Below are 24,399 nucleotides of genomic sequence, written 5' to 3' on the forward strand. Positions count from 1 at the left end.
AGTGGTACCTCAGGTTACATATGCGTCAAGTTACATACACTTCAGGTTACAGACTCCGCTAACCCAGAAATAGTGCTTCAGGTTAAGAACTTTGCTTCAGGATGAGAACAAAAATCGTGCTCCAGTGGCACGGCGGCAGCGGGAGGCCCCATTAGCTAAAGTGGTGCTTCAGGTTAAGAACAGTTTCAGGTTAAGTACGGACCTCCAGAACGAATTAGGTACTTAACCCGAGTACCACTGTACTTGCACTTTGACGGATTTGAATCGCCGACCTTCTGATTGGCAAGCCCAAGAGGCTCTGTGGTTTAGACCACAGCGCCACCTGCGTCCCCATAGCTAATGTAAAGGTAAAGGTACCCTTGCCTGTTCGGGCCAGTCTTGCCAGACTCTAGGGTTGTGCGCTCATCTCACTCTATAGGCCGGGAGCCAGCGCTGTCCGCAGACACTTCAGGGTCACGTGGCCAGCGTGACAAGCTGCATCTGGCGAGCCAGCGCAGCACACGGAACGCCGTTTACCTTCCCGCTGGTAAGCGGTCCCTATTTATCTACTTGCACCCGGGGGTGCTTTCAAACTGCTAGGTTGGCAGGCGCTGGGACCGAACGACGGGAGCGCACCCCGCCGCGGGGATTCGAACCGCCGACCATGCGATCGGCAAGTCCTAGGCGCTGAGGTTTTACCCACAACACCACCCGCGTCCTAATGTACTCACAGCTAAATATAACCTGTGAAACTTATTTCCACAGGAGGTGGTGACTGCCACCAGCTTGGATTGGCTTGAAGGTAAAATTGGACCAATTCATGGGGTGGGAGGACTAAGGCTATCAATGGCTACTAGCCATGACGACTCCGCTTTGCCTCCAGTTGCTCGAAACTACAAGAGGGAGTGTGCTTGTGCTCAAGTCCTGCTGTAAAACTAGGATGCTGGATTAGATGATCCAGCAGGCTCCTCTTACATTCTGTTAGTTGCTAACAGATATACTGTCATCCTGTGCATTTGTATAATGTTCCTTGACTTTGATATTTGAACCAGAAAGTGGGGGAACAGAACAGAGTTTTATCTCTGTTCGTGGTTATGTATTGAATTGGATGTTATCTGTAAGCTTCATTGAGTTCCTGTCGGGGGTGGAGTATAACAACAACAACAACAACAGCAACAACAACCAGGAAGACAAAGCCTCATATCCCCACTCAGCTATGAAGACAGTCACTTATTTTCCAGCCAAACCTACCTTACAGGGTTGAATGTAAGGATAAAATAGGGGAAAGGGATAAGCAAAGGTTGGATATAAACGTAATGTATGAAAATATTTTAAACTTCCTGGGTAGATGAATGCAAAAGAGTGTCATCATCATCAAAGGATCCGGGATTTATGGATGTGTGCTCTAGAAGAGATCTCTCCCCTGAACAAAGCCCTCTGTATTTGTAACCTAGGCTGAAAGCTATTGAGAAATTGGGATAAAATTACGTGCAGAACCTTTTCTAAGGATATGCAAATTGAGATTGTTGTATCAGTACAGTATTGCTATTTGTGAATATAATTAGAATTTTAAAGAGATTACTTTGCGTGCTATCCCAGTAGTCTTCACTCAGAAAGGACAAAATACCAATACCCATTCAGCAAATGATGGAGGAATTAACCTGGGTCCTTTTGCAAGCAAACAGAATGCTTGCTCTGCCACTAAGCTCCTATACCCCCAGAAATCTGTATTGCAGTAGATTTATATTTGCTGGACCGACACTGGCAGAATGTGAAAATAAGATAAAGCCAATAAATTTAACCTATAAAGATGAAAAAAAGAAATCCTCCAGTACTATAAAATACTAGATTAAAAAAAACACTAAATCTACTTTTTAACATTTTTTTTAAAAGGCAGGAACCACTCAGTCTGTGTTCTCTCCCTCCAACCTCCTTAATAAAAAGGAGGCGGAACGGTCATCAATAGCAGGCAGCAGCTGCAAAATGCAACACTGCCTGCTCGCTTCGCGCTCAGAAGAGAACACTTTGACTCCTCCTCGTGGTTCTCGCGGCCTATCACTTTCGAGTACACTTCTCTAGTTACAAACTATAGAAATGATCCCTGAAAGTATAGTCTTAACTCGGCACTCCGCGCTTCAAAGGCCAGGCGGCGGCTCTCCGCTTCTCAAGTCACGGTAGCTCAACAGCCTCCGCTCGGTTCCTTCCCCCTCCCCGCCCGCGTCCCCGACCCTCTCGCCCAAATGTTGCACCCGGAGGCGGCAAGGCTGCTATTCCCGCCCATGTCCGCCGCTGTGGCTCCATTCCGGGCGAAATTACCGAGTTTCAATTATATTCCCAGCAAAACCCCTTTGAAGTAGACGCGGGGCCACGCCTCCTATTTTGCATATCTACCTTCCCCTGTGACGCCCAACCACGCTTGCAGTTCAACCCTTGGCGTAAAGGTTATTCCACTTTGCAATATCCTCAGTACAGTACAGACCAACACGGCTACCTATCTGTAACTACATTTTTTGAGGCAGACTGCCCCTCCAAAGGAAGACTCCCTTTTGCAATTACAGCTAATGATTCTCTGTGTATTCCTATAACCCATTATCTAGGCATTCCCGTAAACAATCCACCTAGGACAAACCTTAATTTCATTACAAAGCACCACAGAGAAAAGGAAAATGCAGTAAGATTTAAAAGAAGTAGTGCTGTTATAGATCAATGCAAAGTGAGAGGCAGCACAATCGGTGTCTTTTTCACACCTCACCCCGAGCCCTCACCCTAATCAGGCTGAACGAGCACAGAGGGAGGTACTATGTTGTTTATTTTCATACATAATAAATAGTATTTTCCTACCCCTGGGGGGGGGATTCCCATTATTTAAAAGCTGGAAACCAGATCCATGCAGTCCTCACAACTAAAAATGTAAAGGGATAGAAGCTGTCTCATCAGTGGTGCAACTGGGACATTTAATTTAGCCTCTAAACCAGGGGTCAGCAAACTTTTTCAGCAGGGGGCCAGTCCACTGTCCCTCAATTTTTAATTTTTAAATTCTTTTGGAAGGATTCTTTTAAAGACTTTCTTAGATCATATAACTTTTTTTGAAAACTTGATTCTTTTAAGGGGTTTTTTAAGAAGAGTCTTTTTAACCATCTTTTTAAAGAACTGTTTTAATTTATTTTGACTATGGCAGACCAACACGGCTACCTACTTGAAGCCACCTTGAGACACTGTCAGGGGAAAATGCAGTGAATAAATAAATATAAAAATAACTATAATAGTGTACTACGACACTTAAAGGTAAAGGGACCCCTGACCGTTAGGTCCAGTCGTGGCCTACTCTGGGGTTGTGGCGCTCATCTCGCTTTATTGGCCGAGGGAGCCGGCATACAGCTTCCGGGTCATGTGGCCAGCATGACTAAGCTGCTTCTGGCGAACCAGAGCAGCGCACGGAAATGCCGTTTACCTTCCTGCCGGAGCAGTACCTATTTATCTACTTGCACTTTCATGTGCTTTTGAACTGCTAGGTTGGCAGGAGCAGGGACCGAGCAACAGGAGCTCACCCCGTCACGGGGATTCGAACCGCTGACCTTCTGATCGGCAAGTCCTAGGCTCTGTGGTTTAACCCACAGCACCACCCACGTCCCTACTACGACACTTAGAAGCATAGAATTGTCGAGTTGAAAGGGTCCACGAGGGTCATCTAGTCCAACCTCCTGCAATGAAGGAATCTTTTGCCCAACATGGGGCCCGAACCCACTACCATGAGATCAAAAACCTCATGCTTAACATGTGGTAAAGCCGGGCTGGTCTTTTTGCGGGGTAGCAGGGGCTCCCCCCTCATTCTGCTGAAACGGGGGGGGGGGGAGCTGCTTCTGTTCACTCTCCAGAGTTGGGGTGTGTGTGAAGTTCTGCCTGCAAAGTCCTACTCCGAAGGATACCTCTGCCCCCACCTCCAACACCAGCCCTTACCTTTTTTCAGAAGTTTCTTCACTTTCACGTGATTGCCTTGCTTCACATATTCGTGCAAACGAGCTTCAAGAGATTCGCTCTTCAACGTCCCCAGTTTCACTGGACAGGGGATAGGGAGTAAATGGGCCATTGTCCTTGGTCCCCACAAAAAAGAAAGATAGTTCAGGAGAGGTTTTATTTGGGGGGGGGAGTCCTCCACTAACATTATCCCATCCAAACGCATACACACGTTCTTTTTAAGCCTGCAAATCTACTGTCCTGCTCGGAGTAAAGGCTCAGCGACCTCAACCGGGCGCGAACTCGCACGTGTGCGCCCCACTCCCAGACTAGCTTCGAATCCCGCGTTACATCTACGCTCCTTGCTAAAGAGTAAATTCGGATTGCCTCCATTTTACGTATCCCATTCATTACCCGTCCTAGGTCAGGTTGCCAGAATTTAAAATTCAGAATTAACAAGAGTTAAAAAACAGAACACAGCCGCCAGGAATAGCGTGGGCCCTGAAAACGCATACCTAAGGTGTCAATGGCCAGGGTAAAGGGGTGAGTTTTCCCCGCATTTAATAGGGGAATTTTTTTTTATTTGGTGCGGGGGCACAATCCACTCTTCCAAATCACCTTCACGCACACAGCCACCCTCAAGCATGCTTTTTAATAAAGCATGACATGCCACTTTGTTCCGTGGAACAAAGCAAATGCGTTTAGGACTGCAGCAAGGGCTGCTATTTCCGCACTTTTGGATGTGGATGCAAGCATGCCCCGCAAATGATCCAAAGTCCCGCCACGTTTCCCCTTTTCCCCATTTTGTCTGCGTCTCTCACTCGGGCCTCTCTCTTAATCTCTCTCCCGACAAGATCCAAGCTACTTCTGCCCCCACCCCCGCAACTCCTCTCTTGCTATAACGACACCTGCCTCCCCGTCCTAAATTATCCTTTCCCGCCCCTGAACAGGTCTCCTTTCCGGGTCCCAGACCGTGAAACCCACCTGCCCACCCCTTTTGCCAACCGTCGAGGTCTTCACCCGTTAGCGGCTCTGGGGAGCGCGTTCCTTTCGTGGGATCCAACGTGCCTGCGCGAGGGAGCTCAGAAATGTTTATGCACCCAGAACTAGCAATGAAGGTTGCACGAAAATGCGCGTGAGAGAGATTTGTGCACCTTAAACTGGGCTACAAAATGAGAGATTGCTGGAGGTGTGTGTGTGTGTGTGTGTGTGTGCAAGAGAGAGAGAGAGAGAGAGAGAGACTGGGTTACAGCAAAGATTGCATGGCTGTGTTATAATATTCATGCATCGTTTTGTGCGCAAGATTGCATGCACTCAAGTGGTTTACAAGTAAAAGACTGCAGGAGTTGTAAGATTTATGCATTCTACTTATGCTACATTGCATTCCTGCGTGCAACATTCATCACCCTGTAACATTTATGCACCCTGTCTGGTTTATAATAAAGATTGCATGACTGCACGAAGGGGGTGGTATTCATGCACTGTGTGAGTGGTTAATATTTATGCACCGAGTGGGTTGGAATATAAGATTGCACAGCTGTGGTGTGCAATAAACCGTGCAGATGTACCTTTACTTGTGTACCTTTACTAAGTTACAGTAAATGCTGGAAGTAATTTCACTTTGTATAATCATTCAATTCAGTGTGCGTTATATTATTCCGTCTATGTGTCTGTGTGTAATATTTATGCATTCTATTGGGTTACAATTAAAAAATGCCCAACGTGTGTGCAGCTAGAGGCCCAGGTCTCAATTTTTGCATCTATTTCGGTGCTTTGGATTAAATTTTAGGAAGTAGACAGGTGAAATGACGTCTTCCAATAGTTATTTAGGATAGCTAAAGGAAGCATTCAGGTTCAGGGCAGTCTACCACTCAATACCTTCCAGAGTCATCAGTTTGACTGACTCCTATTGGAGACAGGAAACTAGATGGCTGATTAATCTAGCAGCAGGGATCTTCTTTTCCAGAAAGAAGCCAATAAGAAGTCAAATAAGATTACCCTGGGAGGGGATCCAGTCCTCTAAGATATTATTAATACCCCAACCTCAGAATCCTGTACGTATTCTCAAATGCATCACATCATTTGGATCCGATTGCAGAGGAATTTCAGGCAACCCAAAAAGCACAGGGTTAAAAATAACAGAATATTGCAGAGATAACTCAGGGGGCCAAGAGTAGATTCAGTTAAATAAATCGAGGTCTAAATAGGCATGACTAGTCTCAATATGTGCAGGGAACAGCCAACCCAGGGAACTGTGTATTTGAAGCCTGTATGGGTCATTAGTAAGTCCCATTGAGTTGAGTGGGGCATATTGCCATGTACTGTAAATAGGCACAGCATTGCCACTGTGCAGCACAATCCTATACTCAAGATCCTTTGAATTAAATGGGGTTTATGCCCATGTAATTGAGCAAAGGGTAGAAATCCTAGGTGTGTCTCTTCAGAAGCCCCATTGAATTTAATGGGATTTTCTCCTTACAAGTGTGCACTGGGGTGCATTTCCCCTCAGGAGTAACATCCAGTGTATTTGATCGGGTTTACGGCAGTGTATTTGGGCAAAGGACTGAAGTCCTATGTGTTTTTCAGAAGCCCCATTGAATTAAATGGGATTTACTCCTGTCTAAGTAGGTAACTGGGCCACAACCCTATGTGGCTCCTCAGCAGTAAACCCCATTGAAATAAATAGGCTTTACTGCCATGCTAAGTGGGCACAGGGTTGCATGAATTAAATGGGATTTACTCCTACGTTAGTGGGTGTCAGGGCTGCAGCTCCATGTTTGCCTCCTCAGAAGTAAGTCCCACTGAATTAAATGCGATTTACTGCCTTTTTAAGATGGTGCAGGGTGGTAAACCACACTATGATTTAAATGGGATTTACTCCCAATGCAAGCGGGCGCCAGGGTAGCAACCCCATGTTTGTCTCCTCAGCAGTAACCCCCATTGAATCAAATGGGATTTCCTGCCCTGTTCAGCGGGCGCAGGGTTGCGTCTGTATTATACACGGCTCCCCAGGAGCATGCCCCATTGACTTCAATGGGATATATAATCCTGCCAGAAGTCAGTAAGGGAGCGGGGTTGCAACCCTGTGTCCGTCTTCTCTCCTCAGAAACGGCTACTGTACTTCTTCTTCCCCTGTGGGAGGAGAAAAATGCCGCTCCAAAAAGGGGGCCGGGCTGAGAGGAATGGAGGACCGCCTTCTCCTCCTCCTCCATCATGGAGCCGAGGGACGTGGGCAGCTTCCCTTTGCCGCCGAGTCTCCGGGAGAAGTTAGTGGCTGCCGGCTTCCAGACAGCCCAAGAAGTGGTCGAGGTCGGGCCCTGTCAGCTCAGCAAAGGTACCGACGAAGAGGCGGCGGCGAAAACGCCGTCGCTGAGGAGAAAGACGTTTTCCCGCGCAAACGCTTCCCGCCAATTTTTTAATTTCCCCCTCAGCCAGCCTTGTCTCGGTTTAGGTGCCAGGCGTCCTCTCCTCACAAATGCTCCTCCAGGATTTACGTATTAGCTAAACAAGCTTATATATATAGCTTGGGGCCCCACTCTTGGGGCCCCCAAAAAAATTTAAAGGAAAAAAAGTGGATGTACATTTCCAAAATATAAGATAAAAAACCTGCCCTCCCCATTTTATTCATGTTGGCACCCCTGTTCTGTGAAAAAGCCCTATGATGGTGAGCAAGCAGACAGGAAGACAACTTGCCCGCCATTACTTATTCTTCACAGAAATATTATTCTGGGGTGTTGGGTGAATTCTGCATTACTGCCAGTGTGCCTTGTAGGTGCCCTGTGTGAATTGGGGCCTACGATATAATAATAATAATATCTAATACCTGCCCTTCACCGTGAGGTTGCAGGGCAGGTCACAACAATGTAAAATACAGCGTTTTGTGTTGTGTAGGCTCCTATGATGTACATATTTTGTTATGTGCAAATGGCTTTAGATACCTATTAGGTCCATAAATTACCATATAGCATATCTTCAAAACAAAAAACAGCAGCAAAATGTTGTTGACAAAGGACAGCCGGACATATAAAGGGCCCCTTTACCTTCAGTAGCTTAGGGCCTCATCAAACCTAAATCCGGCCCTGTTCCTCCTCATAAAAAACGATGACATGATAATATATCCCATTCTGTGTCATAGTTGAGAGTAGGCCTATTGAAACCAGTTGTTTGATGTCCGCCTTGAATCGTAATGGAGAGTAGACCTATTGAAATCAATTGCCTGCCAATCCACCCACCTTAACGTCGCAACTGCAAGGAGTAGAGCCATGGACCCCGATATTTGATATCCACCTTTAGTTATAATTAATAGTAGACCCATTGATGTCAATGGTTGGATCCAGTGTTAGTAATTTTGAGTTGTTGTTGTTTAGTCGTTTAGTCGTGTCCGACTCTTCGTGACCCCCTGGACCAGAGCACGCCAGGCACTCCTGTCTTCCACTGCCTCCCGCAGTTTGGTCAGACTCATGTTTGTAGCCTCGAGAACACTGTCCCACCATCTCGCCCTCTGTCCTCCCCTTCTCCTTGTGCCCTCCATCTTTCCCAACATCAGGGTCTTTTCCAGGGAGTCTTCTCTTCTCATGAGGTGGCCAAAGTATTGGAGCCTCAGCTTCAGGATCTATCCTTCCAGTGAGCACTCAGGTCTGATTTCCTTCAGAATGGAGAGGTTTGATCTTCTTGCAGTCCATGGGACTCTCAAGAGTCTCCTCCAGCACCATAATTCAAAAGCATCAATTCAAAAGCATCAATTTTGAGTTAAAACTCGTTAAAAACAAAGGGCTTTGGGGTGATAACGTTGGATCTGCTCAGGAGTGTGGCTAGCAATCAATAGCTTCCACTGTTGATTAGTAGTAAAGGCTTCTCAAGTGTTAATTAAAAAGCTTTATGTGATATTAGTAATCTATTTAGTAGCACTCCACGTGTTTTTTAACAGCTTTGGGTGGTGTTGTATCCTTATTTAATGCTTTACAAATCTTAATTAAAAAAAACAAAAACACTTTGTGTAGTATCTATACATATTAATACAAACAGTAACCACAGAGCTTCAAAAACGAAGACTTGGAAAGCATTATTAAATATGGTAATAAAAGTATTCAGGGTTGTGTTTTTTTTAAAAAAAGCTTTGTGGTATCCATCATTATCATTCCTTATATAATAGATATATCCTTATATAATAATGCTCTCAGAAATCTTAATTTTAAAAAAATACACAAAGCTTTGTGTAATGTCAAGAAAGGGATCTGGTTCTGCCCTATTGAGGCTTTAAAAACTGATCTTTCCAACATGCAAAGATGGTAGGGACCTTGATGTTTTTTTCTAAGCCTAATTATTGGTTGAACCACTAACAAAATCTTTGATCAGTTCATTAAGGCTGTACAGGAATCCTAAACTCCTAATTTACAGTGGGAGTAATACATGACATTGAACTTGGTGGGACTTCTGAGCAGACCTGCAGCAGGATCATGTTGAAATACAGGATCCCACTGAAAACAAGCTGTTGGCTTGAAAGGATGCAGCTGGTGGTCTTTTTGTATATAGACAGAAATACTATTCAGGAACTCTGCATTTTGTGCATTGAACCAAAGTTGTGTAGTTGTGGTTACAGTGTTGGACTAATACCTGGGAGGCCTGGGTTCAAATCTCCATGGTTATTATATTTATCTTGATCAGGGCAATCCAAACCAACAAATAAACAGGCGATAAAGCCCACCTATATACATTGAAACCAAGAGGAATGAGAAATACATTTAAAACATCACACTCACTTCTTAAAGGCCGCGGATAGTTAAAGCTCTGGGTATAGAGAAAAGTTTTTGCCTGGTGCCTAAAGATAAGTGGCGAGGGTGCCAGGCAATACTTCCTGGGGACAGCATTCCACAAACATGTTCTGTGAACTGCCTTGAGACCTCCGGGTGTAGGGCGATATATAAATTCAGTAAATAAATAAATAAAACAGGGAGCTACCACAGAAAAGCTCTCTGGGTGACCTTGGGACAATCTCTCAGCCTAACCTACCTCGCAGGGTTATTATGAAGGCAAAACAGAAAGGAGAGAGCTGTGTATAATACCTTGAACTCCTTGAAGGAAAAGTGGAATATAAATGTAATAATACAAATGTATTCCTAGTGTAGGCAGTTTATCCTGTGAGTAAATCCCATTTAACTCAGTGGGGCCTGCTTCTGAGGAGATATGATGAATAAGATTGCACTGTTAATTTGTCACTTGGTGTTCATAACCACTAGATGTCACTATTATATTGCACTTCAGAAGTAGATACTCTGATTTCCAGTCCTCTTTACTAGTTATTTTTGTAATGCATTGCATTTATTTGGATAATGTGCAAATGCCTAAAATTACAGACTGAAAAAAGAAAATGTATATAATCAAAACAGTTGCCAAAATGTATTACAAATGGGGATATTTGTATTTTGGTGAGTTCCCCACTCCCCTTAGTAAGTAATTTGTAACTTGTGCTTTTGCAATTGAACATAAAAGATGCATTAGAATATATATTAGATGCAGTCAGTCAAATGCAGTTAAACATCACCATTAAAGAATCACAATTACTCTTTTTTTTAAAAAAAAAAGTAATAAACCTTCAGCAAAATATTATGTTTTCAGTCAGTCAAACCTTACAACGTTAACTTCAGGGTATTTGCACATAGGAAAAGAAGGGAACCATTTTAATTCACTACTTTGATTTGCCCAGTAACTGTCAAGGGCAAAATTATGAACAGTATTAGTTAGCAGAATGCATTAAAAATTGCCTTCTGTTGTCTCAGACCATTGGTCCACATAACTCAATAGTGTCTACACTGACTGGCAGCAGTCCTCCAAGGTTTCAGACAGGAGTCTTTTTCCAGCCCTAGTTGGAGATGCCAGAGGTTGAACCTGGGACTGTCATCATGTTCTCTACTGAGCTACGACCCTTCCCTTACTATCCTTTGCTTTTTAGAAAATTAAAGTCTACTGTATTCCCCCCCCCCCCCCAGAAGTTGGGATTTCAAAACAGGAGGCCTTAGAAATTCTGCAAGTGATCAAACGGGAACGACATGGCGTTGAAGCAAACACTGTGGGGTTGGATCAGGCACCAGCCAAGAAGTACACAGCCCTTGAGCTTCTGGAAGAGGAGCAAGCTCACGGTTTCATTATAACCTTTTGCTCTGAACTGGATGGTATCCTGGGAGGGGGCATTCAGCTGACAAAAATCACAGAGATCTGCGGAGTGCCAGGAGTCGGCAAAACACAACTATGGTAAGAACTGCTGCCAAAACTCACATTTAAAAGCCTTTTCTGCACTTCTCACGATTCACTATAGTCTGGGGGGGAGGGGTAGACTATGGTCAGGGTATCTCTTCATTTTAGCCCTGATGGATCTTGCTGAGAAGAGTCCATAGCTCAGTGGAAGTACATCTTCACCTGTTGCTCCCATTTGTTTCAGCGGCACTTGCTTCCAATTAGGTAAGCAAACACGTTCAGTACTTAGTGCTTTATTTTTTCAAGGTGGGTGTTTTCTAAACCTGCAGATTTTCATAGGATGACACAATGCCCAGTTGCCCATTCCACATTGCATAAATCTCTTTGTAGTGTCACTTCCTGTCTGGGTTCTCCCGCTCTCTCTGCCAGAAAGGGGGGTGGGGTGGGGAGATTCCGCCAGTCATGAGCTGGGGGTGTGCTTTTAGTAACCCTTATTTATTGATCTATAACTATCTTTCTCTCTGTGACCATGTCTTTATGTCCTCTATCTCAGTATGCAACTAGTGGTGGACGTGCAGATTCCAGAATGCTTCGGAGGGCTTGACGGAGAAGCTGTTTTCATAGACACCGAAGGGAGCTTTATGGTGGACCGAGTCGCAGATATGGCAACTGCCTGTGTTGAGCATTGCCGGCTTATTGCTGAAACACATCCGGAAGAAGGTTTATTATCAAGCTATATGCTCACCTAAGGCTTGGGGGCAGGGTGTAACATCAGGTCTGGAGACCAAATGAAGCCCTCCAGACATCTTTATCTGGCCCTCATAGCTTGTAGGCCACAGCCTACAAGTCCTGAGCTGTTACAAGCTGCCTTGTAACAGCTTTTTATATTATTATTAGGAGGGAACATTGCCTTGCCCTCTGCCTAGATGTCTTCTACCACTACACTGAGAATGTCCTGTTCTGTTGACTTCCATAGCCAGGAATTAAGTCGCTCCACATGCTATCTCTATGTGTAAGGGACAGGCTGGGGAACGAATGTCATGGTTTTACAAATGTGTTCAACGTAGATTCTTATTTCCTTCAGAGCATCAAACAGCACTGGAGACTTTCTCGCTTGAAAATATTCTTTCTCATATCTTTTACTTCCGTTGCCATGACTATGTGGAGCTGCTGGCACAGGTGCACCTCCTTCCAGACTTCCTTTCTGGGCATCCAAAGGTAGGGAGATTCTGTAAATGAGAGCGAAAAAAATATACTGTGTGAGAGGGGAAGTTACTTGTTGTCTCTGATGCATTTGATCTGGGCTGCATTGCTAGTTTGACTGGACTGAGGTCAGATTGTGTATTATACTCTAGGTGTCCTTTTTGATTGCGCATTCATGATTATTGGCGCTCATGATTTGGGGTGGGCATACATGATTCAACTTTCAGCGTTACTTGTGCCTGGAAAAGTTTTGGGACAGGCATACTCTTTGTTTCCTGCAACTTACTGCTGAAATTCTGTAACGTGTCATACTACAAATGTTCCAATTTGTCATACTTCTCTTGCACTATAGTAGTACAAGGGTGGCCCTCCAGACAGCAGTAATGCAGTAACAATGGGAAAGCACCACAGAACATCTAATAAAGTGTGGACCACCCAGTATAGAATCACCACTAATGCATTACTATTGCGTCAATAACATGTTGCAGAAGATGCCTGCAAAAAACTAATGTGGAAGGCCCCCCTTTTATTTCCTTGCCTACCACACCAAGTTTACTTAAAGCTCGCTCCCAACTGAGTTAGGCATGCTTAAACCCACTGACGTTAATGGGGTTAAACACAGATACGACACAAGGCAGATGCGGTGTTGCCTAATCTTTTCACGCTTGCACACTTCTCCCATTCTGTTGTGGGCTCACCTGCTTTCTCTTCCCCTCTTACCTGTGAATTCTTGCACACTAATCTTCCCTTCACTCTTTGGAACAAAGCATGTTTAGCCTCAACCTGTGTTTGCTTGAAGATTTTGTATTTGTTAGCCATGTCATGAATCAGCATAGTTAAGGGGTGTGGGAATATAAATATTTTAAATAAAAATATCGAAAACATGTTGCCTAGACCAGAAATTTCTGGACCACTTGACACCAGCTATTTCTGTACCTGCTACTACTGTAGCCAGTGTCATAGCTGTCAATGTTTCCCTTTTTTAAAGGGAAATTCCCTTATTCCAAATAGGATTCCTCGCAAGAAAAGGGAAAAGTTGACAGCTATGGCCAGTGTGTGTTCTAAGTTAGATAAACTATGTATGTACATTGTGTGGTGGGTTAAAAGTCCACACATTGTCTCTATTTTCAGATAATAAAGTCTTCTACAGATCAGTTATATTCGATGTGAGACTTTAATATTGTATATAGTATAGGCTTGGGTGAGGGTGGGGGGAGAGATGGGAGTGGTGGTCTGTGTAATTATGCGTGTGTTTGGGGTTTGTTGTTATTGCTATCCTCTCTGGAGAAGTGATAAGCTTGGAATATTCTCTTATCACTGGGCAGAACAGCAGCAGCTATTAAAGGACACAGTCCCGTCCTTGTGTCTATTGACTCTACACATCAGTGGAAAATAGCTTGGAGGTTGATATGTGTTAAACCTGCAGCACGTGGTGCTGTGGGGAACCATGAAGCAAGTTTCTGCATTCTGTTGGAAGCGTTGTTCGAATGTACCAAAAGTGTCAGAGAGTTAATAAAACAAGGAGTACCTGCTACCAGGCACTGCCAGTTAGTGTGAAGCAGTAGTATTCAAACTTTGCAGATCCAGGTCCCACCTTAACTCAAGCATTTGGGGATCTATTTCTTAATCTACCATATAATTGCATGGTGCTGGTACTGCTGTTGTGACCCACCTTGGATCAGGCTGTGACCCAGTAGTGGGTCCCTACCCACTAGTTGAAGGTCAGTGGTGTAAACATCATTGAGCTAGACACGGTACAAAGCACTCTGGCTTTAGGGCTTTTTGCTACCCCAGGGAGGGTTGAAAACGATTTCTATGTCATAATTTGATTTTCCAATCTCTCTTTTATGTGGAGCAAGCACAGGCTGTTCCAGGTATGCATGCCTTGGAAGTTGAATATTCCCAGGCAGCTGAGCTGGTAAATGCACAGCAGGGCTGGCTTACTTGTGGTGGGTGAAGAATTTTTGCAGCACAAGTAGCAACAGCAAAGGAATGCTAATAAATCATAATTAAGCATGGTGATCGCATTGAGCCCTGAGCAATTCTAGCTGACTTCCTTCAGAATTATGAATGAATCAGTTAGGCAAAAGCAAATATCCAGAAGGGAGGTAAGAGGCTCCACAGCATAGGATGTATTTTAATGTGTGTATTTGTTATTGGAGTGCCTGTAGGTTTATTGCACAAATGGGGGGTGGGGAGCTACATGTATATCATCGTGGAAAACTTGGATTTTGTTTGAAAGAGAGGAGGTTTTTAGCCTGTACAATTTACAATTGCATAGAGAAGTTTGAAACATAAAGTCAGGTTTTGGTGAAGTCTTTAAAAGACAGATGTTGTGGAACATAGGAAGCTGCCTTATACTGGCTCAGTTTATTTGCCCATCTAGTCTTGTATTACCTTTTTCTGCATACATGTCTTACGTTTAAACCACACACAAACACCCAAGAATCCTGGGAACTGTGGTTTGTTAAGGGTGCTGGGAGTTGTAGGAACATAAGAAGAGTCTGCTGGATCAGGTCGACAGCACATCCAGTTCAGCATCTAATTCTGATAGGGGCCATCCAAATACCTGTGGGGAACCCTCAAGCATGACCTGAACACAAGACCCCTCCTACATGCCTAAAGTGTGCACCTATAAATACTCATTTTTTCCCTTGTTTATTAAGGGTTCCATCTTTTTATCTATATTTTTTATTTTATTTTTTTTAAATGTGCACAGGTGGCTCATATGCTTCCCTGACACTGAGTTCTGAGAAGAGCAGCTTGCTGTGTTTTATATCCTGCTGTTAGGTACGATTGGTTGTGATTGATGGAGTTGCCTTCCCTTTCCGCCATGACATTGAGGATCTCTCACTGCGAACACGGCTCTTGAACGGCTTGGCCCAGCAGCTGATCAGTATTGCAAATGACCACACACTAGCTGTGAGTTGTTGTTGTTGTTTTATGAGGTGGGGGCAATCATAAATGTTGTTTTGCAGCATACAGGCTACTAAGCACTGAACGAAATGTGGCTTAAACTGCTGCGCAAGAGTTGGCTGCAGAGTAAAACTGAAGGGGCATGCATCTTTTAAAATGGAGTGTTGGGATTCCTAGAACACTAAATTCTAAACTGGGTACCAGAATCCATGCTTGAAGGAAGCAAAAATAATTGGGGTAGTAATAATAAAAAAACAAAAAAAAAATGCCAGCTGAAAAATACAATAATAAAATTCCATCAATGCTGGTTTAAACATATATCTTAATATAGGCAGTCCAAAGAGGAATCTAAATAAAATGGATGATTATAAGTCACACGTTCAAGTATACAAAAGACAATGAGATCTCCCAGCCACTGGTGGATAAGTGGTCGGTGTTCATCCTTCCAATCCTTATCATTTTTGACAACCTTATTTAAAAAATAAGGGGGAGGGAATTCTTCCAACAATGACAGGTCTGTCTTAATACACTTTTGTGGTGTCTTACACATATCTGCTGTGCAGGTCTACAGAGTTTAATCACTGTTGGGTGTGGGTTTTCTGTAACATCGTTTTTATTCATTCCTTTATTTCATTTTCATCTGGTTTGTTGTTTGTTTCATGTGTTGGTTTAAAAAATTGTTTTATTATGATCATGGCATTTTATTGCTGCTGTATTACGCCATGTGTTCCATTTCGGATATAAATCTATCAAATAAATTTTATTGCTTTTCTACTCTGCTTTCTGTGAGTGGCTCACATTATGCTGAACAATAAAACAGCAAGAACTTAAATACAACCCCCAACATCAATAAAATGCCCCAAGACAAGAATCAAAGACACTGATTCTGCTGATTAAAATTCCATCTACTTTATTTGAAAGCACTCTGAAATAATATTGCCATTGATCTGCTTTCTGAAAGTTAGCAAGACAGATAACGGGCAGACTGCCCTGGACAGGGTCTTTTCACTGCTGAGTCACGGCGACTAGGAAAGCTCCAGTGATGTGAGATGGAAAGTTTTCCAGAATGGGAAGTTTTCCAGTGCTTTTATTTTTTCTGTTGAATTCTACCCATTTTAGAAGTTCATTAGTAATAATGATGTACCGTTAGGCAAACTTGTCAGTTTCAAAGTTTTTAGCTTCATTAATGATAAATAAAAGTGAAATAACAAGCTAAATTAGATCGCTTTGTAGGGCAGGAATGGAGGAAACTCAGGTTCCGGGGCTGAATGTGATCCTCCAAACCCCTTTGCTTGGCTCTTGGGACTCTCCAGACCATACTTCCATGAGCAACTTCCATGGAGCAACCTCCATGAGTGTTCTTCCTTGGTTGGAATGTGTGCTTGAACTCTGATAATGTGTCTTGCTTTTCTGGAAGAAGGATAGAGAGTTGTTTGAGGTTGTCAAGAAACTAACCTACGTACAAAGGTAAACATGTTCATGAACTGCTCTTCCCACTAATGCCTCTGGCCTCACACCTGCCCTCCCACCATAAACTTTCCCCCACCCCTGCTCTATTTAGAGCAGGGAAGAGAAACTTGTGGGTCAGCGACCTAAGGCCCATGGACCACAAGCAGCCCATGAGGGTTGTTTAACCGGCCCATGGACCCCCGCTGCCCGCTTGGTTGGCTCCCGTGCACCGCGCTAAACTGGCGCGGAGCAGAGCGGGGACCGCCTTCCGCAATGCTCGTCGGCTTCCTATTGGCTGCAGGAAGCTTCTGCAGCCAATGGGAAGCTGTGCACGCCTCCTCCGCGCTGGAAGGAGTGCTGAAAATAGCGTTTGTGCTTGTGCGTGCGCACACTGCCCAAGCCACAAAAACTTTACCGACATGCTCTTGGACTTTTCCTCCCAGCAGCCAGCGATTACCAGGGGTCGGGTGATGAGAGCTGTAGTCCAACAGCATTTGGAAGGCCACAGGTTCCTCATCCCTGCTCTAGGAGCATGAGGATATTTTTCTATGCAAACGAATATTTTCTGATTCAAACTACCCTCATTTGCGTAGGAATTCCCACCCACATCCCCCCTCCCCTAAATCCCATATCACTGAAAGGCTCTGGCTTGTGACAGCCTCCTGCTGTCCTTTCAAACACGGTAACAGCCAATTTCAAAGCTCAGGAGAAAATGTGTGGGTGGATCTTCTTTCTCCCCTCACAGCAAACGCCCACATATTTCAAAAGCGGGTTAAAGAGTTTCCTGCCTTCCACTGATAATTATGTTTAAAGAAAATTAACCCCTGGCCTTCGCCAAAAGACTTGCAGCTGGTCACTCAGAGAAAAGCCACTTTGCTTGCTTGCGGGGGTAGGAGCTGTCTGTGGGAGAAAATCCTTAGCATCCTGCCTTGCCGATTTCCTTTGTTGTTGCACCCTTTGACCTCCACTTAAAGGTGCTGCAGACAGGGCCAGCTTTGTGCCAGCTGAGGGCAGGCATGAGCTGTGTAGCCTATTTATAGGTGGGCTTTTTTTAAACCCTGCCATGTAGAAAGGGATTGTTCAGGAACGAAGCTTACGCAAGTTCTGGAATGGTGCTCGTCTGCCTCTCCTCTCTGTCTCTAGGTAACTCTTGCTCCTCCTCAAGCTGCAATTCTGTGAGCACGCTGGGATTTCTTTTTTATTGCTGCACTACTAAAAATAAACCCCACTACTCAGATAATGTCGGGGAGGAAGTATAACGTAGAAAGAGCCCCACTGGATCGGACCAAAGGGATGTATAGCGCAGTATCCTGTTTTCATGAAGATGCCTCTGGGAAGCCCAAAGGCAGGACCTGAGGGCAATAGCCCTTTCCAACTCTTGGGCGGTGTATATATTATCAGTTTAAAATGTGGCTAGGCTGCTCTTTCTCAATTTGGATCAGAACTGGTTGCCGGCGGAGGAATGCTCAAAACACAGCATTCCATAAGAAACAGCAGGATAGATACAGATCGTGGCTGACAGCGCGCTCTCCACTTCCCAAACCAGTGGCGAGACCACACTGGACACAGCAAACAGTAGCTGCTTGGAAGCATGCTGCCTCTGGTGTTGGAGGCAGTCTATTGCCATCATGACTAGTGACTCGCTCCCACAGGTGATGGCCAGCAATTTGGATGGCTTTAAATGATGCTTGGTCCCAATTCATGGAGGATAAGGCTATCAGTGGCTATGCTCTGCCTCCGTGGCTAGAGGCAGTAAATGCTTCTAGTTGCTAGAAACCACAGGAGGGGAGACCGCTCTTGTGCTTGCTTCATGCTTATGCTTGGGTCACACTTGAATGTTTCCCGTCTGGTTGGCCACTGTGAGAACAGGATGCTGGACTAGATGGGCCATTGGCCTCATCCAGCCGGTTTTCTTCTGTTCTTTGCATCCACTGATGGTCTTATCCTGCATGCATCTGTCTAAGTTCATTTTTAAAAGGACATCTAAATTGGCGGTTTCATCTTGTGATATCAAATTCTAGAGTTCAGCATTGTTAGGAGGCCCCTGTTCCTTGCACAGAGCTACATTTCCTAGAGTCCCTCTGGGAAATGTAGCTCTGTGGAGGGAATAGGGATCTCCTAACAACTCTCATCACCCTTAACAAACTACAACTCCCAGAATTCTTCAGGGGAAGCCACGACTATTTAAAGTGGTATTGTAGTTTTGAAATGTATAGTGTGAATCTGACCTTAGTGCAAATTTCTCCTAATATGCACATCTTGTATATGATGCTGAACATAGTGAATTTTGGATGTTATTTTCAATAATATGTGCATTTATATGTGCTTTGCTGTACACATTACTAGACTGGAGGACTATGGTGAAATATGGAGAAGGTAAATTTTGAAGGATGGCTTTGTTTCAGTTCTCATATTGATTTGGAAAGTGCAAATTAGGTATAATAAAAGCAGGCTGAATCGTATTTCTCCTCCATCCCTAGTTGAAGTTCAGCCACAAGTCCCTTCCCCCTTTGTGTGTGCTAACCATATTTGATGTGGTTTTTCTCCCTCTTCACCCCCAACTGCTCCCCCCCCCAGGTTGTGTTGACCAATCAAATGACGACAAGACTTGAACATGGCCATTCCTCTTTGGTACCTGCCTTGGGTAAGTGTTTTATACTGCAAGTTAAAGGATGCTTTTTCTGCTTTATACAGACCAGGTTTTTCTTTCAAGCACCATGAACAAAAGCACCGTGACAGCCAATCTCGTTTCCCCGGTGATTCTCTCTGAAGATAACTTAGCACAGAGAATGTCCTATACAAACCAGGAGCTCCATGGTTATAGCTCCTGATTCTCGGGGCCAAGTCCTGTGATTGCACTGCAGACTTCTCAGTTAATATTGGGCATTCTCAGAGCAAAGGTATCCCTGAGGGATACTGAGGGAGTATCCTAGCAAGAAAAAAACCTGACTGGCTTTGAGGCATCCTTCAGAAAACAAAAGAAGGTTGAAATTGAGGACACTTCAGCAAAGACCTCCCTGCCTGAGACCAGTGGATTATATCCTTGTAAACTGCTTAGAAGCCATTTTACCATGTAAGAGGTATATAAATTAATAGATGATAATAAAATAATAATGATAATTGGGAACAATGGGGCACTGCTCCACCAGCCTTAATCTTGCCTTCAGCAAGTTTCCACCTGTCTGTCCTCTTACTTCCAACCAGCCCTGGCTGTCAGTTTTCCCCTCCTCCTCCTTAGTCTCAGTGTTGCTCTTGAAACTCAGCAGGGAAGAGGAGGAGGATGGGGATGAAAGTAGAATTAGTTGACTTTGCCTCTTATTGGCTCTGTCTCCACCTCTTGGGCTCCCTGCTTTCTGCCCCGCCAGCCTCAGTGGGTATCAGCGGCTACTGCCTGTGACCTTGGAGATGCATTCCCAGCCAGGATACACAATGGGTAATAAGTTTGGCCTGGTATAAAGTAGCTTGCTCTCTTCTTATGCACAGTTTCAGGAAAGCTTGCTGTGTTCATGTTGGTATGAAACCAGCTCATATCAACATGAACAACATAGCTCTTGAGCATCTCTGAATAAACTCACTGTGAACTGAAATAAAGGCTTTTTGAAGGCCCTCAAGGAGCAGGCTTTTGTTTTGATTTTTAATTGACACTGTTTTTAGAGATGATCGGTAACATTTTTAATTATGCTCTCCTCTGGCTTATTCTTTTCTTTTTTAATTAAATAATGTTCAGCATCAAGATGTGCTTGTAAGGATATGAACCTGGGCAATTCAAATTAGAGGTAGGCACAGGAAATTGGAGTGTGTTCTTTCATTGTGTCTCGTCCCTTTGTAATACATTCTGTACAACTGTCTAGAATGTAGAAGTCCCAAATTTTGGAGAGCGAAGCACATGTCACTCATTTGTGTATTTATAGTCACAAAGCATGAGACGCTGTCTGTTTAAAAAGATAGTTGTTAACCGAGCACAGGTTTCTACCAAAAGCTAGAAAATAGAGAAATGAAAGGATTTTATTCCACAAGCCCATAAACAAAGATGCAAAATCAGAGATGGATAAATGCGCTTCTCTCCCTACAGCACTACATATTCCCAAGACATTTCAAAGAGTAGGCTTCTTTACTTGAGGTTGTGTTAAATTCCTTTCCTTAAAATCATGTTCTCAATTTCAGGTTTTAGGAGATAATTAGTGGAATCTTTGGTCTTCAGCCTCAAAAAACTCTTGTGTTGAGATTTGGGCACTAACGTATTTTTCGCTCTATATGACGCACCAGACCATAAGTTGCACCTAGTTTTTGGAGGAGGAAAACAAGAAAAAAAATATTCTGAATCCCAGAAGCCAGAACAGCAAGAGGGATTGCAGCGAAAGCAGCGATCCCTCTTGCTGTTCTGGCTTCTGGGATAGCTGTGCAGCCTGCATTCGCTCCATAAGACGCACACACATTTCCCCTTACTTTTTAGGAGGGAAAAAGTGAGTCTTATAGAGCAAAAAATACAGTATGTACATTCTTAAGTTTAATAAGTCGATTGCCTGCTGTTAGATTAGTTATATTAGCTAGAATTCTTTACTTGGTTGACTGTTCTGTGAGAAAACATAGCTGCTTCTACACTGCTACTGTTTCCTGTCAGGATTCCGCCGCATATTGGTAAATTCTCTTTTCCTGAAAATACCTGACTTCTTGCAATAAGGAAAGTGATAGGGAAGCTTGCTTTGACGCAACGTCATCTAACCTCCCCACAAAGAAATTGTGGAGTAAATGCTCATTAGGTAGCAAGCACCGTCTAATTTCCCTGCAAGCAAATCTGGATAAATGCTCAATAAAGCACCCTTCCCCACCCCCAGTCCATTTCCCACCACCACCACATAATTATTGTGGGCCTTGGAAGTGCACATTCCAAAGTCTATGATGCACGGGCATGGCTGCTGCCAGGAAAACGTTTGGTATTAACTGTGGCAGCCGTCACCAACTTCATCAGATGCCAGGTCTCCCTGGTGATCTTAACAAAGCATCTTGCTCTGCACAGAACTGGTCCAAATCCATTTTCCAAATGGGTATAAAATCCTGACTTAAAAGCCAGGTGCTTTGCAGCTTTATAGTGAAAACTGAATACCAGACTACTTCTTCTTTAAAAAAAATAGACAATTCTTCTTCTTGCAATTGAAAGCAAAGCATTCCTTCAGTGTCTGTGAATCACGTAATGATTCCCTTGATTATTGGGGTCGGGGAGGGGGCGTTGAGAGACATACAAAGGCAAGAGCATCCCTTAATGTGTGTGTTCAGCACTTCAACCGCTTGGCAGAGATTTAAGATAAATTGAACAAAATAAAAAAGCATGCCCTTGGAGGATGTCGGGTCTGAAATGTGCATGCAGATAAAGACCTTGCTTTCAAACACTGACCTTTTGTCTTCAGTGTGCTTGCCTTCCCCCTGCTGTATACATGATTTTTGGCAGACAATCAGACTACAAAGCAAATTAAAGCTAATAGATTTAAGGGTCGGCAGCTGGCAGTCCATGGGCTGATTCCAACTCCCTGAGGGGTGCTATCTGGTCCCTTAGCTGCCAATCCTCTATCCCATCATGTTCTTGGAACAGCCTTAGGGAAGGAAAATGGTGACTTGGGCAAGCAAATGAAGGGTTTTCCTCTTCAACTGCTGTGTTCCTTGCTGTGTCTTTCTCTCTTGCCCTTCTGGGAAATCAGAAAAGGAAGCAGACTGAGACCAGGGAGGGAGGGAAGCAATCTTAGGCTTGATCTGCACCACGCAGAGGACCTAGGACTGTGTTGGGGGCATTTTATTGGGTTTTCGTAGACAAGCTTGCATGGCTTTAAAAGAGGTTTAGGCAAATTCATGGAGGGTAAGGCTATCAGTGATTACTAACCTCGATGGCTATGTTCTACCTCCACTGTCGGAGGCAGTATGCTCCTGAATACTAGTTGCTGGAAATCACAGAAAGGGAGACTGCTGTTTTGCTCAAGTCCTGCTTGTGAGCTCTGCAATGGGGCAGGCTTTTCTGATGTTTCTTAAACTTGTCCTGGGTTGCGTCTCTAAAGTGGTATCTCCTGTGAGCTTCAGTTTTCCCTTTGTAAAATGGGAACAATATTATTATCCCCATCTCTGTGGCACTGTAGTTATTAATGAACAGTTCTGTTGTTTTTAGATGCAACATGCTGGGTTAGAGAAAGGAAGATTATAATTTGAAATAACACCGTTTTTGCTTCCTCCCATGTCTTATGTGTTTTCCCTTTCCTCCTTTCTGGTGGTGGTGGTGGTGGTGGCAGCAGCAGCAGCAAACCCGTCGATAACGACCAACTTTGTTTTTGTTCCCACCCCAAGTAGCAGGTCTTTTCATCCATGCTATCATTTGCTTGTTAGGCTTAATTTACGGGCCTTCAGAAAGCAAAACTTTTAGAAAAATGAACAAGCAAAAGAAAATAAAAGAACGATGGAATTCACTCTCATGAGACTGAGCAATGGCCACCAACTTGGGTGGCTTAAAAAAAAAAAGTCTAGACAAAATCATGGAGGATAAAGCTATCAGTGGCTACTACCGCAGTTTTGAAGTTCTACCTCCTATCAGAGGTGGTATGACTCTGAATACCAGTTGCTGGGAATTGAAAGGAGGCTTCCCATTGGTAGATCTGGTTGGCCAATGTGAGAATAGGGTGATGGACTAGCTGGGCCTATGGCCTGATCCAACAGGGCTCTTTAGATTTTTTATGTTCTGCAATAGATTCTGAAATAGTTTCCTCTGCAAAAGTTGTTCAAAATCCGCAAATCTTAGTTTTTCTTAGCATTTTTAAATAGAGCTTCTTAATTATTTAGTGGGGGGGGGGGAATCTCCTAGGCATTGCGAGGATTAGGTTAGGCTGAGAAGCCTTTCACACACTGGGCTCCAAAATGGGTGATACTAGATGGTTTTTACTTGGCATACTTAATAATGAGGTCAAATATTGTTATCTCTCTCCAGTTTAATTTTAGTAGCGCTTTTTGCCACGGAGCGTAAAACCATCCATTCCCGCCCCCCCCCAGCAAAGAAATATGGTTTGAAATGGAAATGGCACTCATTTGTATAATTCATACTCTAATCTCGACTTCCAAACGTTAAATCTCACGCTGGCGTAGTGATGAAGGTTGCCAAGATGCCTCTGGGGTCTAGACATTTAATTTTGATAATTCTTCCCGCTGGAATGATACGCTTCTCCCTCTGTATGTGGTAATGAAGATGTTCCACTAGATCCACCCGCCCCGGAGGCTGACAGATGCACCAACTTGGTGATTCTGGAGACAAATTGGGGTGGGCGGGGGGGGGGGAACGACTGCTCATAGTATTTTCCTTTAAATGACCTGCTTTAAAATCCAATCCATCTCCTGACTTATGGGCGCACTGTCTAGAATGGGTTGAGGGAGACGGGCTCAATAAATCTGTCTGGAAATCAAATGACATGGTCAGAAATGAGCTCAAATAATGAGATTGCTTTCTGTCAGAAGCCACATCAGTTTCTCAGGTTTTAAAGAGCCTGAAGTTCCTCTGCAGCTGATTTCTTGCATGTCATTATCTACTTTCTGGTGCTCTTCGCACAGTTTTTCTGCATTAGCTGTTCCTTTGTTTTTGCAGGGTTGTTCTTGGTCTTGGTTTTTTCTTTCTTTTTGGAATAATGCTCAAAAATTCAGCTCGTTCAGAGGGATGTGCAAAAAGCACATGGGAGCGTGGAC

General features: G+C 44.0%; 3 protein-coding genes across 9 annotated transcripts in view; 2 read left to right on the top strand and 1 right to left on the bottom strand.

Annotated features, from left to right (window-relative positions):
* The window catches only part of TEX14 (testis expressed 14, intercellular bridge forming factor), a 52,094-nt gene extending 46,622 nt beyond the window's left edge, over positions 1 to 5,472 (bottom strand). For 2 of the 5 annotated variants that reach the window (XM_083587406.1, XM_083587407.1), the window contains exons 1-2: positions 4,918 to 5,472; positions 3,937 to 4,070 (exon numbers count right to left, since the gene is read on the bottom strand). In XM_083587406.1, the coding sequence (XP_083443532.1) occupies positions 3,937 to 4,066 (130 nt within the window). In that variant the 5' untranslated portion in view covers positions 4,067 to 4,070; positions 4,918 to 5,472. Of the gene's footprint in view, positions 1 to 3,936; positions 4,071 to 4,917 lie in introns of those variants that run through there. The other 3 variants (XM_083587403.1, XM_083587405.1, XM_083587404.1) reach the window with 2 other exon arrangements.
* Positions 5,473 to 5,510: 38 nt separating this feature from the next.
* RAD51C (RAD51 paralog C) overlaps positions 5,511 to 24,399 on the top strand; it is a 28,877-nt gene continuing 9,988 nt past the window's right edge. The window contains exons 1-6 of one of the 3 annotated variants that reach the window (XM_083587947.1): positions 5,511 to 7,267; positions 10,920 to 11,181; positions 11,678 to 11,844; positions 12,209 to 12,342; positions 15,118 to 15,249; positions 19,270 to 19,336. In XM_083587947.1, coding sequence (XP_083444073.1) covers positions 7,147 to 7,267; positions 10,920 to 11,181; positions 11,678 to 11,844; positions 12,209 to 12,342; positions 15,118 to 15,249; positions 19,270 to 19,336 — 883 coding nt within the window. In that variant the 5' untranslated portion in view covers positions 5,511 to 7,146. Of the gene's footprint in view, positions 7,268 to 9,926; positions 10,359 to 10,919; positions 11,182 to 11,677; positions 11,845 to 12,208; positions 12,343 to 15,117; positions 15,250 to 19,269; positions 19,337 to 24,399 lie in introns of those variants that run through there. The other 2 variants (XM_083587945.1, XM_083587946.1) reach the window with 2 other exon arrangements.
* The window catches only part of PRR11 (proline rich 11), a 188,237-nt gene continuing 182,506 nt past the window's right edge, over positions 18,669 to 24,399 (top strand). The window contains exon 1 of the mRNA XM_083587953.1: positions 18,669 to 18,679. The gene's annotated coding sequence lies outside the window, so the exon portion shown is untranslated. The remainder of the gene's footprint in view (positions 18,680 to 24,399) is intronic.

This window comes from Podarcis filfolensis, assembly GCF_964270895.1.
Source record: "Podarcis filfolensis genome assembly, chromosome: 15".
Lineage (NCBI taxonomy): Eukaryota > Metazoa > Chordata > Lepidosauria > Squamata > Lacertidae > Podarcis > Podarcis filfolensis.